This window comes from Trichomonas vaginalis, chromosome IV (assembly GCF_026262505.1).
Source record: "Trichomonas vaginalis G3 chromosome IV, whole genome shotgun sequence".
Lineage (NCBI taxonomy): Eukaryota > Parabasalia > Trichomonadida > Trichomonadidae > Trichomonas > Trichomonas vaginalis.
The window spans coordinates 31,733,632-31,752,831 of record NC_067206.1 but is presented as its reverse complement, the minus strand read 5'-3'; the positions used below and the strand labels follow the sequence as shown (position 1 = coordinate 31,752,831).

The window sequence follows — 19,200 nt, the reverse complement described above, 5'->3', positions numbered from 1 at the left end:
GAAGACATAATGGTTTATACTATTACGACTAAAAACCCCGAGTCATATAATTCTATAACAACAAACTTACAAAGTCCTCAAGGACGATATTGTAAACTAACCTTAAACACAATGACGACTAAAGCCTGTTTTGCTCTTTTGACACCAGAAGACTTTATTGTTGTGAATGGTAAAAATACTCCTTTGAAGATACTTATTCAGATATACCACCAACAGGTTTTGTTGACTTATTTAATACTTTCAGTACGGGTGTAACATGTGCTGCAACTAGAGCAGGTTTCATTATGTTTGGATGTCCGACTGAGTTTACTATAAACGATATGAGCTATAATACAAAACTTATATCTGGTTTTTACTACACAACAGTTTCCTATAACAGGAAAAGGTGTATACAAGGATGTCTATTCCATTGACATTAAGCACACCAATCTTATATATTGTTTCAAACTTAGGTTCAAAGTGTTATTCGAATGTCGACAGAAACTATTATGACCAAAAGATACTTATGTGTATAAACAATACTTTCTCTGCCTGGTTTGCCTATTGTTCATTCGAATGCAGAATTTTCAACCTTAGTGAACTCAAACACTTTGGCAAGTATAACGTTGACATTAGTTGACGCAAACTTTGTTCCTGTAAAACTTTTATGTCCTATGTATTTGTCAATGACGGCAGAAAGTTTCGAATTGGAAGATGCAACCGGTGAAAGTATTGTATTACAAGAACAACTTCAACAACAAGCTCAAGAACAACAAATGCAACAAATGGAACAACAAAGTCAAGAATAAAAAAATAATTTTTTTATTTTTATAAAAAGTACAGAATAGATGTTTCAGATTTTTATGACTTCCAAGCATTCAGAAATATGTGTCCATTTCGAGACTATAACAAAGCAGTCGAGAATTTGAAACGTTTAGTCATTTATGTCGACTCTGCCCCAGAATGTTATGTTATGAAAGAATGGGATGTAGTCTTTAACAAACCAAGAGCAACAATAGTTTCAGAACAAGAATGTAGACAGAAACTTAAGAAAATAAAAGTCGTACAAGTTGGCATGAAGATGTTAGATGCTTGGGATATCTTATTGTCAAAACTTAAAGATTTTTCAGTTCGTGGTATAAAGTTTTATACACCATCTCCAAACTTCTATTCTATCTTCACTGGATATAAATATGAACAAGTAGAATGGAAAGAAAATATTATAGAAGCTTGGTTAGACCATGTCAAAGAAATTATATGCAATGGAAACGAAAAGGTTTATGAGTATATCTTATGTTGGTTTGCAAACATCTTACAACATCCAAGTGCTAAAAATGAAACTGCTCTCATTATAATTGGAAAACAAGGAACAGGTAAGAATACTTTCTTTACAGATATCTTGTGCAAACTGTTAGAAGGTTATTCGAACCCTAATATGACAAACTTAGAAAACATCTGCGGTAAATTTAACTCTTCAATTGAGAATATGAAACTTATAGTTTGCAATGAATTTCAAAGTATAGATACAACAAAGGTTTTAAACTCAGATGCTTTGAAGAGTCTTATAACAGACAAAGTTGGAGTTGTTGAAAGAAAGTATAAAGACCAAAGAGTTTGTGAAAATGTTGCAAACTTCATTATGGTTTCAAACAATGCTGTTCCGATGAATTTAGAAAGTTCTGACAGAAGATATGTAGTTGTCAGAACATCAGATTCTCATATGCAAGATACTGAATATTTTGACGCTTTGTCAGAATGTTTGACATCTGACTTTTACAACCACTTGTTCTCATATTTCATGACATTAGATATTTCAAAGTTCAACCCAAGACAAATTCCACATACCGAAGAGAGACAAACACTGTTAGAAGCAAACAAGAGTGTATATGAACTGTTCATATATGAAACTGACTTTGTGTCATTAGATGAAAGGTCTTTATATGATGAATATAAACAATATTGTCAAGAATATGGTTATATGGCAGCTTCTAAACGAACATTCTTGGCAAATGTCAAAAATCTTTTAGATGTTGAGAATGGTGTATATACAAAGAAAAATTTTTCTGAGTAAATTTTAAAAAAAATATTTTTTTATTCTGAAGAAAAGATGGCAAAATTCATCTCAGTAAATAAGTACATGTCAGGACTTAAAGAAGAACTAGAACCATTCACATATTTGAATGTTTACTTCTACCATTTTGAAAAGTCTTCATTCAGCAAAGTTTGGAACATCGAACCAGTTAAGTTTGCTATTGTGACTAAAAATGGTGCGAAATTTGAAGACTTAGACATAGAAGGTTTGTTAACAGTCAAAGAAAGTTTTGACAGAAGGTTTTCAAACCTTAAAGAAGGCAAAGCATACAAACTTGTTATACCTTATGAACCAAAGAAGACAGACGACTATGAATATTATGAGTCTAAAGTTGTAGAAGTTCAAGGTAAATTGGGTAAAAAGATTTTAGAGTCTAAGCCGGTGTTTGCTCCTAAAGAGGAAGAGAACATTGACATTGACCCAGAAATGTTCTAAAAATAAAATTTTATTTTTACATGTCAAATTTCTTTTTCTCTGGCTCTGGTTCTTTCTTCTCTTCTTCTACTTTCTTTTCTTTCTTTTCTCTCTTCTTCTTTTCTGGTGGAGTTATGTCAAACTTCTCAGAACCATATTTTTGTAAAAGTTCTTTGTCCTTTAATAGCTCTTCTATTCTGTTTTCTATTTCATCTTCAAGAACAGCGCATGTGTCTTCTTTGCATTCTAAGAACTTTTGTTGGACTTCATCTTTCCAATCGGCGTCATCTCTGTCAACAAGTCTGTCATTGACAAATTTTAAGACTGCTCTTTGTAATGTTTTATGGTTCTTGTCATATTCCCAGAAACAGAACTATAGAACAAATTCACCTTTCTTGTTTACACTATGTAAGATTTTATGGTCGACAGATGTTTTGCTGTCAAAAAGTTTGTCTCGAATATAGATAGCGAAATCGCTAGACATTTTCTAAAAGATAAAAATTTTAATTTTTCTAAAAATATGTTAGAAAAAAAGTTTGCTGACATTGACAAAAAATTTGAGAATGTTTTAAACAAGAACAAGAGGAAGTTGGAAAATGCTCAGATAAAACCCATACATGACAAGTTCTTATTTGCTCAGAATGGTATAACAGGTCTAATTGCACCACCTGGGTCGGGTAAGACTTTCACTTATCTTAAAATGGCTGCACAACAACAAGAACTAGATGAGAAGAACCCATTCTATGAGTTAGTTGTTATTTGTTCGACTTCTGGTCAATTTGACCAAACCGTCAATTCGTTCAAAGATATTATAAAGAAGTCTAAGTTAGTATGTATAAAGGATACTGAGTTGTTAGATTGGATAAAGAAGTACCAAAGAAGAGTTTTGAAGTATAATGCTATAAATGAGTATATAAATTCTAAGTTTAAAGACCCAAATGAGGAAATGCAGAGAATATTAGAGAAGAAACACTTCAGAAACAAACAGAAAGAGATAGAATACATTTCGAAGAAATTGCAATCTTATGATTGGAAAACGTACCCTCATAGATGTCTTCTTATCTTAGATGATTTCGCCTCTCATCCTTTGTTAAAGAATAGAGAACAAGACATGTGTCGAATTCTCAAGAAACTTAGGCACTTTAACATTTCAGTCGTAATATGTGTACAGACAGCAAAGAGTTTAAGTAAGGATGTTAAAAGAATACTTACTGACATAATACTTTTCCCCGGATTGTCCGAAGACGATTTCATGGAACTTATGAAAGAGTCCATGGCAGGTAAGTTTGACAGATATGAATTATGGGAGAAGTACAAAGTCATACAAGACCCTCATACTTCTTTCAGAATTCATATCTACGCAAACAAATTTCAAATTGTAAAAAGTCAAGCTTGAAAAATGTAAGTGTTTAGTCTTAGTAAGTCTGTTGTGGTGCTGGGGCTGTTGGTTCTTCTGGCTTTGGAAGGCATTCAGGAAGAGAAACGTCAGTCATCCGTTTGTGTCCTGTCGGAAGGAAAATTTTTTCCTGTCGGAAGGAAAAACTAGAGATGCGAGTTTCCGAATTTTTTTAGCCCTGGGATGTCATAACCGCTGTGGTTTTGTAAAATTTGGGATAAATTTTGACAATCCATTTTTTGTGGGATGTACGTTTATATCAATTTGCTCGGCGTTTGCCGAGCTATTGTACAATCCTACTCGAATTCATTACGCAGCCCTGGTCACTCAAAGGCCGGGGCATACAATTACAAAATAGTAGAGTGAGACTCTTCTAATTTCTTCCAATCACAAGGAAGATCTTAGAAGAGCCTCACTCTGCTCGAACACATTACGCAGCCCTGGTCACTCAAAGGCCGGGCATACAATTACAAAATAGTAGAGTGAGACTCTTCTAATTTCTTCCAATCACAAGGAAGATCTTAGAAGAGCCTCACTCTGCTCGAACACATTACGCAGCTCCTGCTCAACAATGAGCAGGTCTTACCACTTTGAGAGGCTTTCGCTCGAGTTCTGATGCAGATCCCAACGCGAGCGAGAGTCTCTCAAGCAAGCTTCTAATTCGTAGCTAGAGTTTCACTCTTATGAACTGGCAGCCAATTTGAGAGACTTTCGCTCGAGATCTAATGAAAAATCAGAACTCGGCCAAAAATTGCCCAAACAGGCTTGTAATTCGTAGCTATAGTATTGATCGTATGGATGTGTTGCCAATATGAGAGACTTTCGCTCGATGTCTGATATTGCATCAGACATCGAGCGAAAGTCACTCAAAACAGCTTAGACATGTCTATTTTGACGGCATTAAATGATTTCATAGGAAATGTCTCAGTTGTTAATTAAGTTCACGTGAGCTTTTATGAATGAAAATAAGTAAAAAAAAAGAATTTTCTCAAAAAAAATTGTGTACGCATTGAAATTTTTATCTATAAATTTAGATATGTCATCAATAATATAATATAATTTTAAATTCGTGGAGTACACTTGGGATAATTGAATATGGGCTACCCCATCCCAACCTCTCAAACTTCCTCTGAATTTGGACAAGGTATCCCAATCCCAAAGACCTATCTGAATAAAATGAAATAAGTATATTATATATATTATTTATTTGCTAATAATGAGCATAAATCGCTAAAATTATGAAGAAATTAAAAATTAAAAATTAAAATTAGAAAAAAATGTTGATTTAATGAGAGAATATTGTATAAAAATAGAATTATTAGCTAAAATACGTATTAATTTTATGATATTTCAATCACATTAACGAAAATCGCCCATTTTTAATTCAAATGGGCGGGAAAAAAAAATAAAATTCCAAAAAAAATTGAATTGGGGAAACGATAGGGGACGGGATATGAGAAACCCCATATGTTTGGGAATTTTTCGCATCACTAGAAAAACTTTTCTGAAGTTCGACCAAAAACTTCTCAATTTTCGAAAATTTGAATGGTTTACGGACGGACAACTGGAAAATTTTTCCAGTTGTCGGGAAAATTTTTTCCAGTTGTCGGGAAAATTTTTTCCAGTTGTCGGGAAAATATTTTCCAGTTGTCGGGAAAATATTTTCCAGTTGTCGGGAAAATATTTTCCAGTTGTCGGGAAAATATTTTCCTGTCGGATGGAAGGACTCGGAATGCCAGAAGGATTTGACGAGGCAATTTACCTCATTGAGCTACCTGAGCCATCTGAAGTCAAGCGTAAAAATAAAGAGTGCAATTTACTCTACTTGTTTGAAGTTGTCAAAATACTCTGTTATTTTTTCCTTTAACAATGGCAAATCTTCTTTGAAGGTAAAAATTGTACAACCTTTAATATCATAGTGTGTTTGAGGTAACGTATCTTGAACTATTTGTTTCACATCTTCATTTGGGGTCATTGAAATCGGTAAGTTAGTTAGTATCCCTAACTTGGGTACGGCGGCACTGCGCGCCTCCGTACACCACTTAGCGGTTTTGACACTTTACGAAACCGGTAACGTATATTTTACAACACAACCATAACACCAACTTAACCTTAAATATTTACAAAACCATCTGACACATAAACGACTTCACTAATGACTTCACTAATGACTTCACTAATGACTTCACTAACGACTTCACTACCGTCCTCACTAAATAAAAAATAACCTATTTTTATTTTTTTTTTAATTTTTTATTTCATTACAAAGACATGTCCGACTACATTTACTATGACTCTTTCCCAGAACGTTTCCGTGAACTATTCAAAACTCAAGTAAAACTGAGAAACATGCATTTTAACAAAGACAGACCCATTGACGATGAAAGAAACCCCGAATATATTACAATCCCATATGACGCAAAGTTCATTGCATACATTCCTTATGGTCGCAGAGGAACGAAAACTATTTCAACAAAGAACAAAAATTATTTCTGGAGCGATGAAGAAAATTGCCTTATCTACATAAATGCATACTTAAATAAAGCTACATATTGTACAAAAGAAGGTTGGACTGGATTTGAGCTCTACATATACGACGACGATGGAAACAGACGCTGTGTATACCCATACGATAATATGTACCATTGTTTTCATCAAGCATTAAACGAATACATAGTCAGTAAGGGTCTCATTCCTGCTGAGTAGAAATGTTATATTTTTGTTCTGTCATTTATAAAAAAATAAACTTAAAATTAATGATATCACCACCCTCACACGTATGAAAACATAGCACAAAAATAAATTTAGGTGAAGTGGTGAAATCTCACCTCTTTTTTCACCTCTTTTTTCACCTCATGAATTCATTGCTTTATAACTCTCTTCCTTTCTCCAACTCTTCTAACTTCTTCCTAAGTTCAGCAATGTTGTCCTCATGAAGTTTAATCTTCCTTAATATACCTTCTCTATCTAATGGTTGCTTTATCTTTCTAAACTGAACTCTACCATCCTTCATAGTATGAACGTAAAAACCTTCTGGAACCGCTCCTGATTTAATGTATTCTACCAAAAATTTTTGTTTCATTGCTTCAGTGACTTTAGTCGTCATTTTACTCTAAATAAAATGTTCAAATAAAATAAAACTAACATTATTTTTTCAGTAAGGAAACGCAGGAGTTTTACGATTTATTTGAGGAGTAGGTTCTGGTTTAAATGTTGGAGTCGGTTTTGGAGTTGACTTTTGAACAGGAGTTTGTACTTTCATAGGTTCAGGAGTCATTGAAGGTGTTGTTTGTGAAGGCGTTGGTTTTGACGTTGGTTTTGGCGATGGTGTCGGAGTTTGTTCAAATTCAGCTACTTCAGTATTATTTATAACATTTGCTTTATTTCTTTTCAACATCATTACTGCTCCTGCTGTAGCTAGCAAACCTAGTGGGAGACCATATTTTATATAAGGACTTGACCAAATGCTATTTTTGACAGGAGCTGGTGGAACACCTAACCTTGGTGAGACTGCTCTTTGCCATTGTGCAGCTCGTAAGAAATATTCAATAGGTGCTCCATAATCGTTTGGTAAAGTTTGTTTCATAGATGGTGAAGGTTCACGAGAGCTTGATGAAGAACTCATTTATAAGCTTTAAAAATAAACGTTCATCCTTTATTCCTCACTGTCGTCCGTGGCTAAGTTATAGTCGTCAAGTCTTATTATTGGTATGCCTGACTGTCTTACTTGTATTGCAAAGCAACAATCCCTCATAAATCCAATAAGTGGCTTTGGTACGTTTTCAGTTGCTAGTTCAATAGGTCCTTTAACAGACAATTTGTATGTTATTGGAGCAGTAGATGTTTGACCTTGCTGGAAGCAAAAGTCCACTTCTGTTGGAAAACCACATAAGAAATGTGTGTTGTCATAGCTATCCCATTTATGTTCCACACTACCATCATCCACCAATGACCTCATAACATCTTCATTAAATCCAATCATATCATTGTTTGTATTGCAAGCGTTCGCAACCATTTCATAAAATACAGGTCCATATGATTTTTCAGGTTCTGCAGGCATATTTCCATAAGCTCCCATGGAAAGCTGAAGATATTTAAACTTAGGGTTCTCAAAATTAACATAATAGTTGTCTTTCTTTCTAAATAGTGCCCAAATACTTTTAACATTAATAGGCGTATAAGCTGCTGTAAATGTTGCACTTGAACTATCTGTATTCTTTGAGAATGAACCGTCCATAGGAATCCAATCCATAACTTTAACAGGAAAACATAAAGCCTCGTTTGTATAATGTTCTACAAGTTCTGTATAAATGTTAGGGTCTAAAGAGAATGACTTTGGATGAATGAAACATTCATTAAAATCCATCTTTGTTCGAAATAGTTGCTGGGTTACAGTTGTAATAGTAACTGTTCCACTAGCTTCTACTGCCTTCGTTATCATAGTGAATGGTTCATTCCATGGAACAAATTTATTTGTCGGTGGATTTGAATCTGAAGCAAATGCAACTTTAAGAGTTGGATTGAAAGCAATGATATCATTTACAGATATAGATGTGCATTGTAAGGCGTCGCTACTGAACTTTACTTTAAGCTGAATGTTTCCTGCAAAAGCTGGAATAAATCGAATAGCTTCTAATGGAAGGAATCTTCTAACAGGAATTCTTAAACGAAGCTTAAAATCAAATGATTTTCCTGCTGTAATTGGACCACTAACAATTTGTCCTGTTCTGCATGTTCCCGAATGACTCCATACATCTTCATGTCGAGTCTTTGAGAAAACATCTACTTTCTTTATTTGTTCGGTAGTTTGTGAGTTTGAAGTTATATATGCTTCTTCTCTTGCGTTGTCTTGAGAATATACGATACGACCATTTGCAAGGATTTGATATCCAGCAACTGCATAGAAAGCGTCATCGAAACCAATCCAAAATCCTGGTGGGTTTGTTTTATTGGAACCTGAACCAATTTCTTTATCTACAATAAATTGACCTTCCATTTTATACGTAATGAATGTATTGTAAAGGTCCAACATATTTTCACCAGGAGGTGAGAGATTGAATGTTACCCATGTGTTATCTTTAGCAGTTCCAGGTTGTGATGGAATCTTTGCGTCAGAATATTTTCTATTAGTGTCACCAATTTGAACTGCATTGTCTATGATATCGAAATATGAGCGAATCTGATGAATATGCTCTGCTGGAGTAAATTCGTTTAGCTGTTCGTTCTGCATGTATTTACTTCAGATAAAAATATCTATTTACTTCATTATTCTCACTCTTCTTCTTGGCATTCGTGGTGGAAGTTGTTTCTTGACATTTTCAATGAACTGTACATTCTCTTTTGTCTCAACTTCTTTCACTGGTGGGTCAGGGTTCTTTGACTCGGTTTGCTTTTCAATGAAATTCACGAACTTTGCAATAAGCTCTTGGTTCGTTATTGAAAGTACATCTGGCTTCTTTTCTTCTTGTTCTATTGGTGGCTCAGTTTGTACAGAAGGTTTTATATGGGCTTCGTGGGCTTCGCCCTTGCCATGCACCTTAATGTTGTCGCTCTCTGTATTCGCTAATGGAACCTTTCTTTTTCTTACATATATTTTACCATCTTTACTCTGACTTACATAATAGAAAGGATGTTGTATTCCTCTGGCGTCATTTAATATAATAGACTCTCGTTCTGATTTTGACAAGCTCATTTTACATCGGTTAAAGTTTTAATTTAGTTTTTTATCTACAGTCAAATGACTCAGTCAAATCCTACGGACAAGACCCAAGGGGTCATAGATGTTGAAGCATTGAAGAAAGAAATTCGTGAACAAATTTTATCCGAACTGAAGGAACAAAAACCAGAACAAAAGCCAGAGAGACCAAAGAGAAAACTTAGTGAAAAAAACTAGCTGCATTAGCTGCTGGAAGACAGAAGAACCCACGTTTGCTGGCAAAGAAAGCTAGAGAAGAAGCAAAAGCAAAGGAAGAACAAAAAGCAAAGGAAGCTGAAGCAAAGAAAGAGTAAATGGTTTATTTTTATCCGAATTAAATGTATAGACAAATACCTTTATCTGTTGCGTTCAGTAGTGAAAACCCTGACGTCAAAATAAAGGGGAACAGAGTAACGTTTAAGTTTCCAACAGACTGGATTGTGAACATAAATGAAGAGAAGTACATTGGCATAACATCTATGTATATAACACGTGCTTTCAGAAAGGTTGACTTTATACTTCAAGTCGAGATAGAAAATGACGAACAGTCTTTAAGCGCCCAAAACATTCACATATACAAATACTTTAAAGACGATACAACATTGTTGCAATGTATGATTTCATTTAATGAGATGTTCGAGAAAAAGTTCAACATTGAAGTACAAACTTTACAGCCTTTACGTGAGTTTCTTGCACAACTGAAGGAAGAAGGTAGTCAGCCACAACTTATAGACTTTCATTATGAATTTAATGAAAATGAAGATGGAACACATGACTGTCAATTCATTGTATTCTCACCATTCAATGAAGTCGCTAAAAAGAAAGAAAATCCATTACGTATAAGATTTCAAATCTCCGAACCAAGTGATGATTTTAAGAATGTTTTCAATTATGATGCAATGCTTCCGAGGAAAAATGAATTTTCAAAGATTGTAACACCTGGCATTTGGGATAGAAAGCAAGCAATACTTTACTCTAATATAGCCAAAGGCGTTGAAAATGAGTTCATTGGTCATACAAGAACTTCACCACTTCCTAACCCTAAATACTATAAATTAACTGGCTTCAATCGTGAGTTTTGGATAGACATGTTCTCCACTCATGACCATAAATGTCCAGTGTTCTTACCTCCAGACCATAAGGACTGTCTCTACATTGAAGCACAACTCTTAAACTCTACCATCGCAGTATTGTAAAATCTACGCTAGCTTTATTTTTATCACGAATGACCTCATTGCTGACAAAAATAAATGACCTCAGAACTTCAACTTACGAATAAAGCTTGTTTTAGTCGTTATTGAAAAGTTGAACTTTTCAGCAAAGCAAGGTTGACATGACTTACATAAGTCGAATGCAATCTCTTGACCATCATAAAGTGCTTTGTAAAGTTTCATTAAACTGAACTCAGAGTCTTTGTCATATGTTCCAACAGGTATGTGAATGTTCTTATCTTCATTGTAATAGCATTGTATAGCTTCAGGAAACATTTCATTAGCGGTTAAAGCAATAACATCTTGCTTCACGCCTTTCATTCTGCAGTGAAATGCAACTTCATTTAAATCGTTAGTGAGTAAGTCTATGTAGGTCTTCTTTCCACAGAAAATACTTTTATAAGCTAAACTTTGTTTTCCAGGTGTTATTTCTGCAAAGTCGCTATGAAATTGACCAAGGTTCTTTCCTATAAGTTCGCGACCATATCTCTTCTTAAACTCTGCTGCAAGCTTTGGGATGTCTTCATTATATAAGTGCATACTGTCGGTATCCTGGTAAAAGATTTGAAGACCCATATCTTCAGCAGTACAGAATACTTCATTCATAATACGTTTTGACATAGACAGAATATTAACACCAAGTGGACAGAAGTTAAAGTGTCTGCAAATGCTTTTCGTTAGCTTGAAAATAGTTTTATCTGAACCATCCAAACCTTCGAACTTCACTATATGGTTGTAATTTCTTATAGCATATCTTATAGCATCTTTGTCATTTACTATGGTTATTTTTGACTCAATAGGAGATAGAATAGTTTTGCCATAAATGCTGTTCAGAATGAGTTTTATAATTTCTTGTAAGGGGTTTCCTTCTTTCTTATACTTTAACCTTAACTCAAACAACTTCTTTACTTCATCTCTTATTCTCATATCTCTGTTTCCATCGTAATAGTATCCTTGCAACACTTCACATTTGACACATTGATATTTTATGAGGTCTTGTAATGTTATATGGTCAACATACATGAGACAGCAAGTGTTTGAACTTCTTGGAACGTTAAGTTCTGGATTTAGTTCAGGGTCGCAAACTATTAAATGAAAGTGTCTGGGTATACCAATCTCTGTTATCTTAATGAGAACAAAGAAGCCAGACATAAACTTTTCACCAATGGGTTCCTTTTGGTCATCATCGAATAAATGTCTCATGAGATACTCTGTGCTTAACATTTCTTCCTTCAATACTTTTGGAATACCTTCTAAAGTATAAAGTCTTGCTATAGCTGAAGGATATAATGAAACAGTGTCGAAGTCAGCAATGAGTTTCTTTTTGCTCTTTTGTTTCATGTTATCTGACAACATACATCTTCCACCTTGAATGCATCTCGAAATAAATTCTCTTGGTTTATTTGAGAGGTCATAAAGATTTCCATTCGGGAAGTATACTCTGTTCTCAAACAATTTGTTAGCAATAGAACAAATACTAACGTAGTCATAAACGTTTAAATCAAACTCTTTCAATAAGTCATTGCGGAACTTTACAAAACCTTCTCTTAAAATTCTTACATCTTGTTTGCAGTAAAACGTGCTATATTTTTCTAAGTCGAAGTGGTTTTCATCTATTCTGCAACCTTTGATGGAATCTATGTTTTCATAAATGTATCTGCATCATGGATAAACTTACATGCTTCAGAAATGACACCAGTTCTGTTGTCATTTGCTAACAAAACACTGCTGTAGTAGTTATATGGAAATACTTCTTTCGGTCCTGTTTGTAAGTTAAACATAGCAGGAAATAGTTTAAGCTTCTTATTTATAACACTGTAAGAGTCTTTTATAATAATTGCCCGTCCTTTATATAAACCAGTTATTTGCATTGTTCGTGAACCTTTAATGATGGGAGTTCCTTTCACTTCTGTCATGTGTCTTAAGATGAAGTTTATGTCATAACTGAGGTTGTGGAAATATATTAAACTCTTGTCAGGAAGTCTTTCCAAAAATTCTGTTGCACAGTTTTGACCCCAAATGCTTTCACTCACTGAACCATCTTCACTGTCATAACAGATGTTAAAAGCTTTATGAAAGCCGTCTGTGCTACACTCAAAGTCAGCAAAGAAAACGTGCTCAGGAATGAATTTACATTTAGCTTTATTTACTTCTTTTGACTCTGCTTTCTTCTTCAGTTGTACACAATACTTTGGAGCATATGTCAAATCTTTAAATGGTGCAAGGTTCTGTTTATATAAGTCAGTAGTATATGTGAAAAGTTCTCCATAAGAAATAGGTTCGAAATATTTGCACTCCCACAATGTTTTCATAACATCCCATAGCGGTGTTGTTCTATCATAACGAACTACATATTTATCTTCTCTCTTTGTATAAATCTTCATCTGTTTCTCAATGTTCATTCCACCACACTCCTTCAAGATTTCTATATAGTTGCGAATGAAATATGTTGTCATTGGTAATCTTTCATTTAGCATGTAGTGGTCTTCAACAAGAAGTAAGTCAATAGTTCTAACAGTTTCGCATTCTTTTGGTATATATCTCTTTATTTCATTATGTCTTGAGTCATTGAAATAACCAATGGTAACATTAAATGCTATACCTGTTGTCGGAAATTTCTTGTACTTTACTTTGAGGAAAGTCTCTAACACGAATGACTTCTCTCATGTGGTCAATAGTTTCTTCATTTACTCCAGCCTGAATGCAAGCATAAACGAAACAATTGTCCTCTGTCATAAGTGTTGCAGTTCTTTTGTTCAGTTCATTGAAGATTTGGTAGCGTTCAAGATTTATAGGTAATGTGCAAAGATACTTCCAGAACTGACCGCTTCTCTTCTTATAAAACTTCTTTTCACCATTATCTTTCCAAAAGCTTTCTATAAGTGCTGGGTTTCCTGTTTGCTTAAGAGCTTCCAAAATGGCTTTCTGGTCATTTGTCAGTGTGCTTTCATCTCTATATGGTCTCTTTTTTGGTTTGCCTTTCTTTACATCTGACATCGTTAAGCCTTCATATTCTGTTAAATCATACATCTTTATTTCGGTAAGATTCTTTATGTTTGTCAAGAAGAAGTCATAGTGCATTTCAACAATACCTGCAGCATTTGCTTCTATCTCTGATATAAAGTTCTCCTTCAAGAGCTGATGTAGTAATGTTCCAATATTATTGAGGTTTAACGTAGAACATTCATACTTTCCACCAAGTTTATAACATACCATCCATCTCTGTTGCGAGTTTATTTTAATTTTCTCTAAGAGTCTCATGAAAACCTTACCGAAATGTTTGTGTAAGTAGTCTCTGTTTGGTTCATCTAAAGCTTCGATGTTAAAGTCAATGAGTCTATTGCCTGACTTCACATTTCTCTTCCTATTCTCTTCATCTTTCTTTAACCATCTCTCACCTTCTTTTGGTTTGTCGTCAATGGAACGAATGACATCGTTAGCTTTGCGAACTTGTTCTATAGCACTTTTAAACATCTCTCTTCTCTGTTGTTTCAGTGTGTCTCTTCTTTCGTGTTTCACCAACGTTTGCATTTGTTATGTCAAACATCTCTCTTCTTACTTCATGAGGTACAGCTCTTCTTGTTTCACCAACGTTTGCATTTGTTATGTCAAACATCTCTCTTCTTACTTCATGAGGTACTGAACGTCTATGATATAAGTCAATAGCAATGTCATTTAAAGGAAATGCTCTTGCATGGACTTCGTCCTCGCCGCGTTGCGGCTTTATGAACTCATGAATTCTATCATAACTTATTGCACCATTATAGTCTTTAATGAAGTCAGCGAGTGCTTTTTTGTTTGTTGCGTAATGCTTTGCAACATCTATATTAGCTTCTGTAAGAAGTTGTTTTATTTCCGAGTGTTCTAACTTAGACAACTTCCGATACATCTTTAGTAGGAAATAAAAAAATATTTTTGAAAAAATTAGATTAGATTTTTTTTAAGTTATTTTTCAAAATAATTTAATATTTTTATTTTAATGAAACACATGCAAGATTGCAAGTTCTTTTCATACAATGCTCTCGCTACTGCCATCAAGAATGAGTTCAATAATGCTTCAAACGTTAATGTTATCTTTAACAAGAAGTTTGTGAAAGAATCTAAGTTTGGTCAGTATGTCAGACCATTAGCTATCGTCATTGACCGCAAACGTTATACTTCACAAGAGTTAGCAGTAGTTTTGAAACAAAAGGGTTTCTTCGTGAATGTCAAAGATACACACTATACTGTCATAAAGAACTCCAACATTGACTTCTTCAGTATTGCTATGAATCTTTCCGAACAGAAAGAATATAAGAAGGGTGAAACATCTGTGAAATATTATCCTTCATCTCTGAAGACAATAACGAACAAAGATGTTATACAAAAGTTCTTACCAAAGGTTGAAGAAGCTTCAATTGACATTGACGAAGGAAGTGAAATGGTTGAAGAAATTGACCCTGAAGCTATTTAACCAAAAATATATTTTTGGTGAAGAGGTGAGATATCACCTGTTTTTTCACCTCATTCTCTCTTCGTTAATGTTGTCGTGACTTCTTCGTTAATGTTGTCGTGACTTCATTCTTCCTCTTTGAAGTTATCGAAATATTCTGTTATTTTTTCCTTCAGTAATGTTAAGTCTTCTTTGAAGGTAAGTATTGTGCAACCTTTGATGTCATAGTGTGTTTGAGGAAGAGTATTTTTGACAATTTCTTTTATTTGCTCATTCGGTGTCATTGAAATCGGTAAGTTTTCACGATAGAACCAGTTTCTGTCAGATTTATATATTTTAGCAAGGTCGTAAAAGCTTTTGTTGTTTCTTCTGACTAAATGCAACATAACCATATCTCTATCTTCTTCTTTCTCCAACTCTTCAGTATAAATCATATACTTATAACTCTTTTCCTTTCCTTTTGGTACTGAACGTGGTATTCTTTTCTGTATGCTTTTGTCTTTGGATTCAATGACTTCATCTTTTGCTTGAAGTTTCTTTTCCATCTCTCCACGTTCTGCTTTATATAGTTCATCTAACATCATGAAAATATAACAAGCATAACGAGGTGAAGCCCACATTGCTACAGCATTTACTAAAAGTCTATGAACATAATAACCTTTCAAACCAGGTGCCAAATTCTTGCGATTTTCGTACGGAATCTCTTCCCTCGGTTTTCCGAGGGAAGCAATCATATGAGGAAATTCTTCTAAAAGTTCTTTTGCCTGTTGGTTTTCAAACCAATGATATGCTTGCTTTGTAGAACGAAGAGCGTTCATTATACTTTGCATTTGATACATATCATCTTTGACTGAACGAATGAGTCTCAATTGTTTGTTATATTGTATGTATTCGTATTCTTCATTTATGGCTTCATGAACGATAGCAGTTGTTGTGTTCTCTAATGTTGACATTACTGTTCTTACATACAGGATAAAAAAATAAATAAAATAAAAACTAACTTTATTTTTTCTGAGATAAACACTATTTCTTCACAACATTAAATTTTATCCTGTATGAAATGACTTTAAAAAGATTATTGACTGACTTCGAATACTATCTCATTGACGCACTGACAGACCCTCAAAACTGTGTTGAAAGTTCTTTAAGCTTTAAGATTGAAGGTACGACGCATTTTGTCTTCACTTACGTATTGAAAGAATATGACCGTTATCATAACGAAGTGAATCAAACACTAATAAAATTTGTAGATAAAAAATTGGTTAACAATGAATATTTTAAACGTGAAGACCCAAACACTGCTGGAGATGATGAAGAATACAGACAAGTTATTGAAAAAAATAACGCAAGATTAGATGCAATAGAAAAGAAGTTTAATGAATGTCTTACAAACACGTATGAATATCTTATGCAGTGGGAAGCCAGATGGAAATAAATTTACGTCAAATATGCAATTTATAAAATCTTATGTCGACAGGCTACGTAGCACAGTGGTCTAAGGTGGTGTTATGGAGGGGTCAAGGTCTGTGGTTCGAACCGCGACAGCGCCGTATTTTCTTATTTTCTTTATTTGTCTTGTTTGTCGTGAATAAAAAGTGTCATAAAAGTGCTCTATCTTCCACGGGAATAAATAAAAAATTTACTTTATTTCTTCTTTATTTCTTTGTTCCCGTGGAAGAAGGGTTTTGCTGTTTTTTCTCAGCCGAAATCAATGATTTTTTCATTTTTGGAATCCTTAGCGAATGAGGAATCTTTTCTCTCGTGGAAGCTTTGACCTAAAATATAATTTAGGTGAAGAGGTGAGATTTCACCTGTTTTCTCACCTCTTTTTTCACCCTCGTGACTTTGTTCTTCGTACTTTGTCATAACTTCTCGTAATGCTTTGTCATAACTTCTTCGTAAATGCTTTGTCATAACTTCTTCGTAAATGCTTTGTCATAACTTCTTCGTAAATGAGTGTAAATGACCAAAAATATATTATAGGTGAAGAGGTGAGATGTCACCTCTTTTTTCACCTAATTTCTCACCCTCATGAATTTTCATGAATTTCCTTAAGATAGAAAAAATAAAGTTAGTTTTATTTTATTTATTTTTTTTATTTTGTATGTAAAGATATGATTTCAACAATCGGCACAACAACAATTCAAGCCGCGAACGGCGGGACTCTGTCCACAACAACTTCACCAAACTCGTTAGTCATGAATCCAACATCTATGTTAGTAGAGATGAAAAGCTTCATTCCTTCTTCATATACTTTCGAAACAAAAATCCAGAAGATAAAGCAAGAACTTTTAACAAGTAATTTAGACTGTAGTGCGAAAGATGAAACAAATGAACAGTATCTTTATGAAATGCAGGACATTATTGACCATTTACCTAAACTACCTGAAATTCAGCATCAAAAACTAACTATTCCTGAATTCGATGAAATAGAAGTGAAACCAACTGACTCAGTAGAAATAAAGAAGTTCATTCGAAAGGTAAACTATGAGTTTCTAGGATTTCATTGCAACCATAAGGTTATGGACAAAGATTGCGACATGGTATATAAGAATGTTTCTGACATATATAAATCCGGGGAGTTTAAGACCTACGATAACTTTGTTTCGTTAGTTGCTGAATGTGTATGGCAGATAAGAGATAAAGATAGAAGAGGTAAAATATGGAACGAACAGATAAGACCAACTGCTTTTGAGTTAAAGAAAACCATTGACGCCTTAGTTGTTTTAGCAGGTAAGGTTTCAGAATATAACGCAAAAATGAATCCGCAATGTTCTAAATGTAAAGCAGCAATTAGGAAATATAACTACTCCGTCAAAGAGATAGAAAGAATGCGAAACGACTATGCAGACTTAAAGAAAGAAGCAGAAAAGCCAGCAGAAAATAAAATGGACATGTTAGCATTTCTGAACAAAAACTATCCAACTGCTGACGATTTCCTTCTATCTGACGTCAAGAAGAAATATAAAGAAACTTTCGGCATTGTTAAAACTTTTGACATACTGACAGAAGAAATAGAAGCTACGAAATTGTTTAGGATTTCAAATATACATCGTACAATTCATGTAAAACGCTTGTGAAAAACTGGGGTGAGAAAACAGGTGAGAAAACGGGTGACATCTCACCTCTTCACCTATAATATATTTTTTGCTTTAATTAAATGCTTTCCGGAAACGTCGATGAAAATCATATGGACAAATTATATGAAAAAATTAATAATGATTACCCCTCATTAACCAGGGAAATGACGGATTCTATAGTTCGTAAATTCGATGAAATACAGGATATGTGGTTCGACAGATTCGACATGAACGATAAGGAAAAGAGAAAGAACGATAACAATTTACTTACTAAAAGAATCCTAAAATCTAAAATAGGTGAAGCTTCAACATTTAACACAGTACATAACTTTTACACCGCTGTTTATATTTTCAATAATTTATTTAACGATGAACGAGAAAGAAAAAGTATGTTTAACGGAAGAAATGAATATGATTTTATCCTTTGTGCTGTTCGGGATGTTGACATGAAACTAAAGAAAATATTCTTATTACAAGATGACACGGTTGAAGATGAAGTCAATGAGTTTTTAAATCGTGATTTAAATGAAATTGATGAAGTTATGACCGAATGTTATAAAAAGTTCAAGAGGTGAAAAAAGAGGTGAGAAAACAGGTGAATCTCACCTCTTCACCTAAATTATATTTTTGTCTGATTTACATCCAACGAAAAAGTTTAGAAGAATTTTCTTATTCTTTCTGGCATGTTTTTATCTTTCCAGTACTCCCGCTCTAATGGTCCCAGATGAGTTGGTTTAGATTCTCTCAAGTTCTTAGATGGTATAACATCTTCAACGCCTCCTTCATATCTTACTTTATAAGTGTCATCGTTTGTGTTATAGTCAAGTATTTCAATAACCACTCCTCGCTTTGCTTCGTCAATGGTTTCAGCAAGTTTGCCATTACTACTTTCGACTAATTT

At 34.1% G+C, this 19,200-nt stretch overlaps 9 protein-coding genes across 9 annotated transcripts, besides 3 other annotated features; 5 read left to right on the top strand and 4 right to left on the bottom strand.

Annotated features, from left to right (window-relative positions):
- Positions 1-5,871: part of a mobile genetic element that runs on past the window's edge.
- TVAGG3_0203920 (uncharacterized protein) lies at positions 815-2,050 on the top strand (the record flags this gene model as incomplete). Its single annotated transcript, XM_051226404.1, has 1 exon — positions 815-2,050. A coding segment is annotated over one exon (1,236 nt), but the record flags the coding sequence as incomplete, so codon positions are not given.
- TVAGG3_0203910 (protein of unknown function, DUF4108 family) lies at positions 2,087-2,506 on the top strand (the record flags this gene model as incomplete). The annotated part of the gene is made up of 1 exon (XM_001304684.1): positions 2,087-2,506. The coding sequence occupies one exon, from the start codon at positions 2,087-2,089 to the stop codon at positions 2,504-2,506; it is 420 nt and encodes a 139-aa protein (XP_001304685.1).
- TVAGG3_0203900 (uncharacterized protein) lies at positions 2,523-2,723 on the bottom strand (the record flags this gene model as incomplete). The annotated part of the gene is made up of 1 exon (XM_051226403.1): positions 2,523-2,723. A coding segment is annotated over one exon (201 nt), but the record flags the coding sequence as incomplete, so codon positions are not given.
- TVAGG3_0203890 (protein of unknown function, DUF4106 family) lies at positions 3,006-3,881 on the top strand (the record flags this gene model as incomplete). Its single annotated transcript, XM_001304685.1, has 1 exon — positions 3,006-3,881. The coding sequence occupies one exon, from the start codon at positions 3,006-3,008 to the stop codon at positions 3,879-3,881; it is 876 nt and encodes a 291-aa protein (XP_001304686.1).
- Positions 5,872-6,768: a terminal%2Cinverted (terminal inverted repeat of Maverick-2 transposon ID:TVAGG3_0203750).
- Positions 5,872-19,200: part of a mobile genetic element that runs on past the window's edge.
- On the bottom strand, positions 7,036-7,506 carry TVAGG3_0203870 (uncharacterized protein; the record flags this gene model as incomplete). Its single annotated transcript, XM_051226402.1, has 1 exon — positions 7,036-7,506. The coding sequence occupies one exon, from the start codon at positions 7,504-7,506 to the stop codon at positions 7,036-7,038; it is 471 nt and encodes a 156-aa protein (XP_051111388.1).
- TVAGG3_0203860 (uncharacterized protein) lies at positions 9,139-9,573 on the bottom strand (the record flags this gene model as incomplete). Its single annotated transcript, XM_051226401.1, has 1 exon — positions 9,139-9,573. The coding sequence occupies one exon, from the start codon at positions 9,571-9,573 to the stop codon at positions 9,139-9,141; it is 435 nt and encodes a 144-aa protein (XP_051111387.1).
- On the top strand, positions 9,619-9,774 carry TVAGG3_0203850 (uncharacterized protein; the record flags this gene model as incomplete). Its single annotated transcript, XM_051226400.1, has 1 exon — positions 9,619-9,774. The coding sequence occupies one exon, from the start codon at positions 9,619-9,621 to the stop codon at positions 9,772-9,774; it is 156 nt and encodes a 51-aa protein (XP_051111386.1).
- TVAGG3_0203840 (uncharacterized protein) lies at positions 9,915-10,772 on the top strand (the record flags this gene model as incomplete). The annotated part of the gene is made up of 1 exon (XM_051226399.1): positions 9,915-10,772. The coding sequence occupies one exon, from the start codon at positions 9,915-9,917 to the stop codon at positions 10,770-10,772; it is 858 nt and encodes a 285-aa protein (XP_051111385.1).
- TVAGG3_0203830 (KilA, N-terminal/APSES-type HTH, DNA-binding family) lies at positions 15,345-16,172 on the bottom strand (the record flags this gene model as incomplete). The annotated part of the gene is made up of 1 exon (XM_051226398.1): positions 15,345-16,172. The coding sequence occupies one exon, from the start codon at positions 16,170-16,172 to the stop codon at positions 15,345-15,347; it is 828 nt and encodes a 275-aa protein (XP_051111384.1).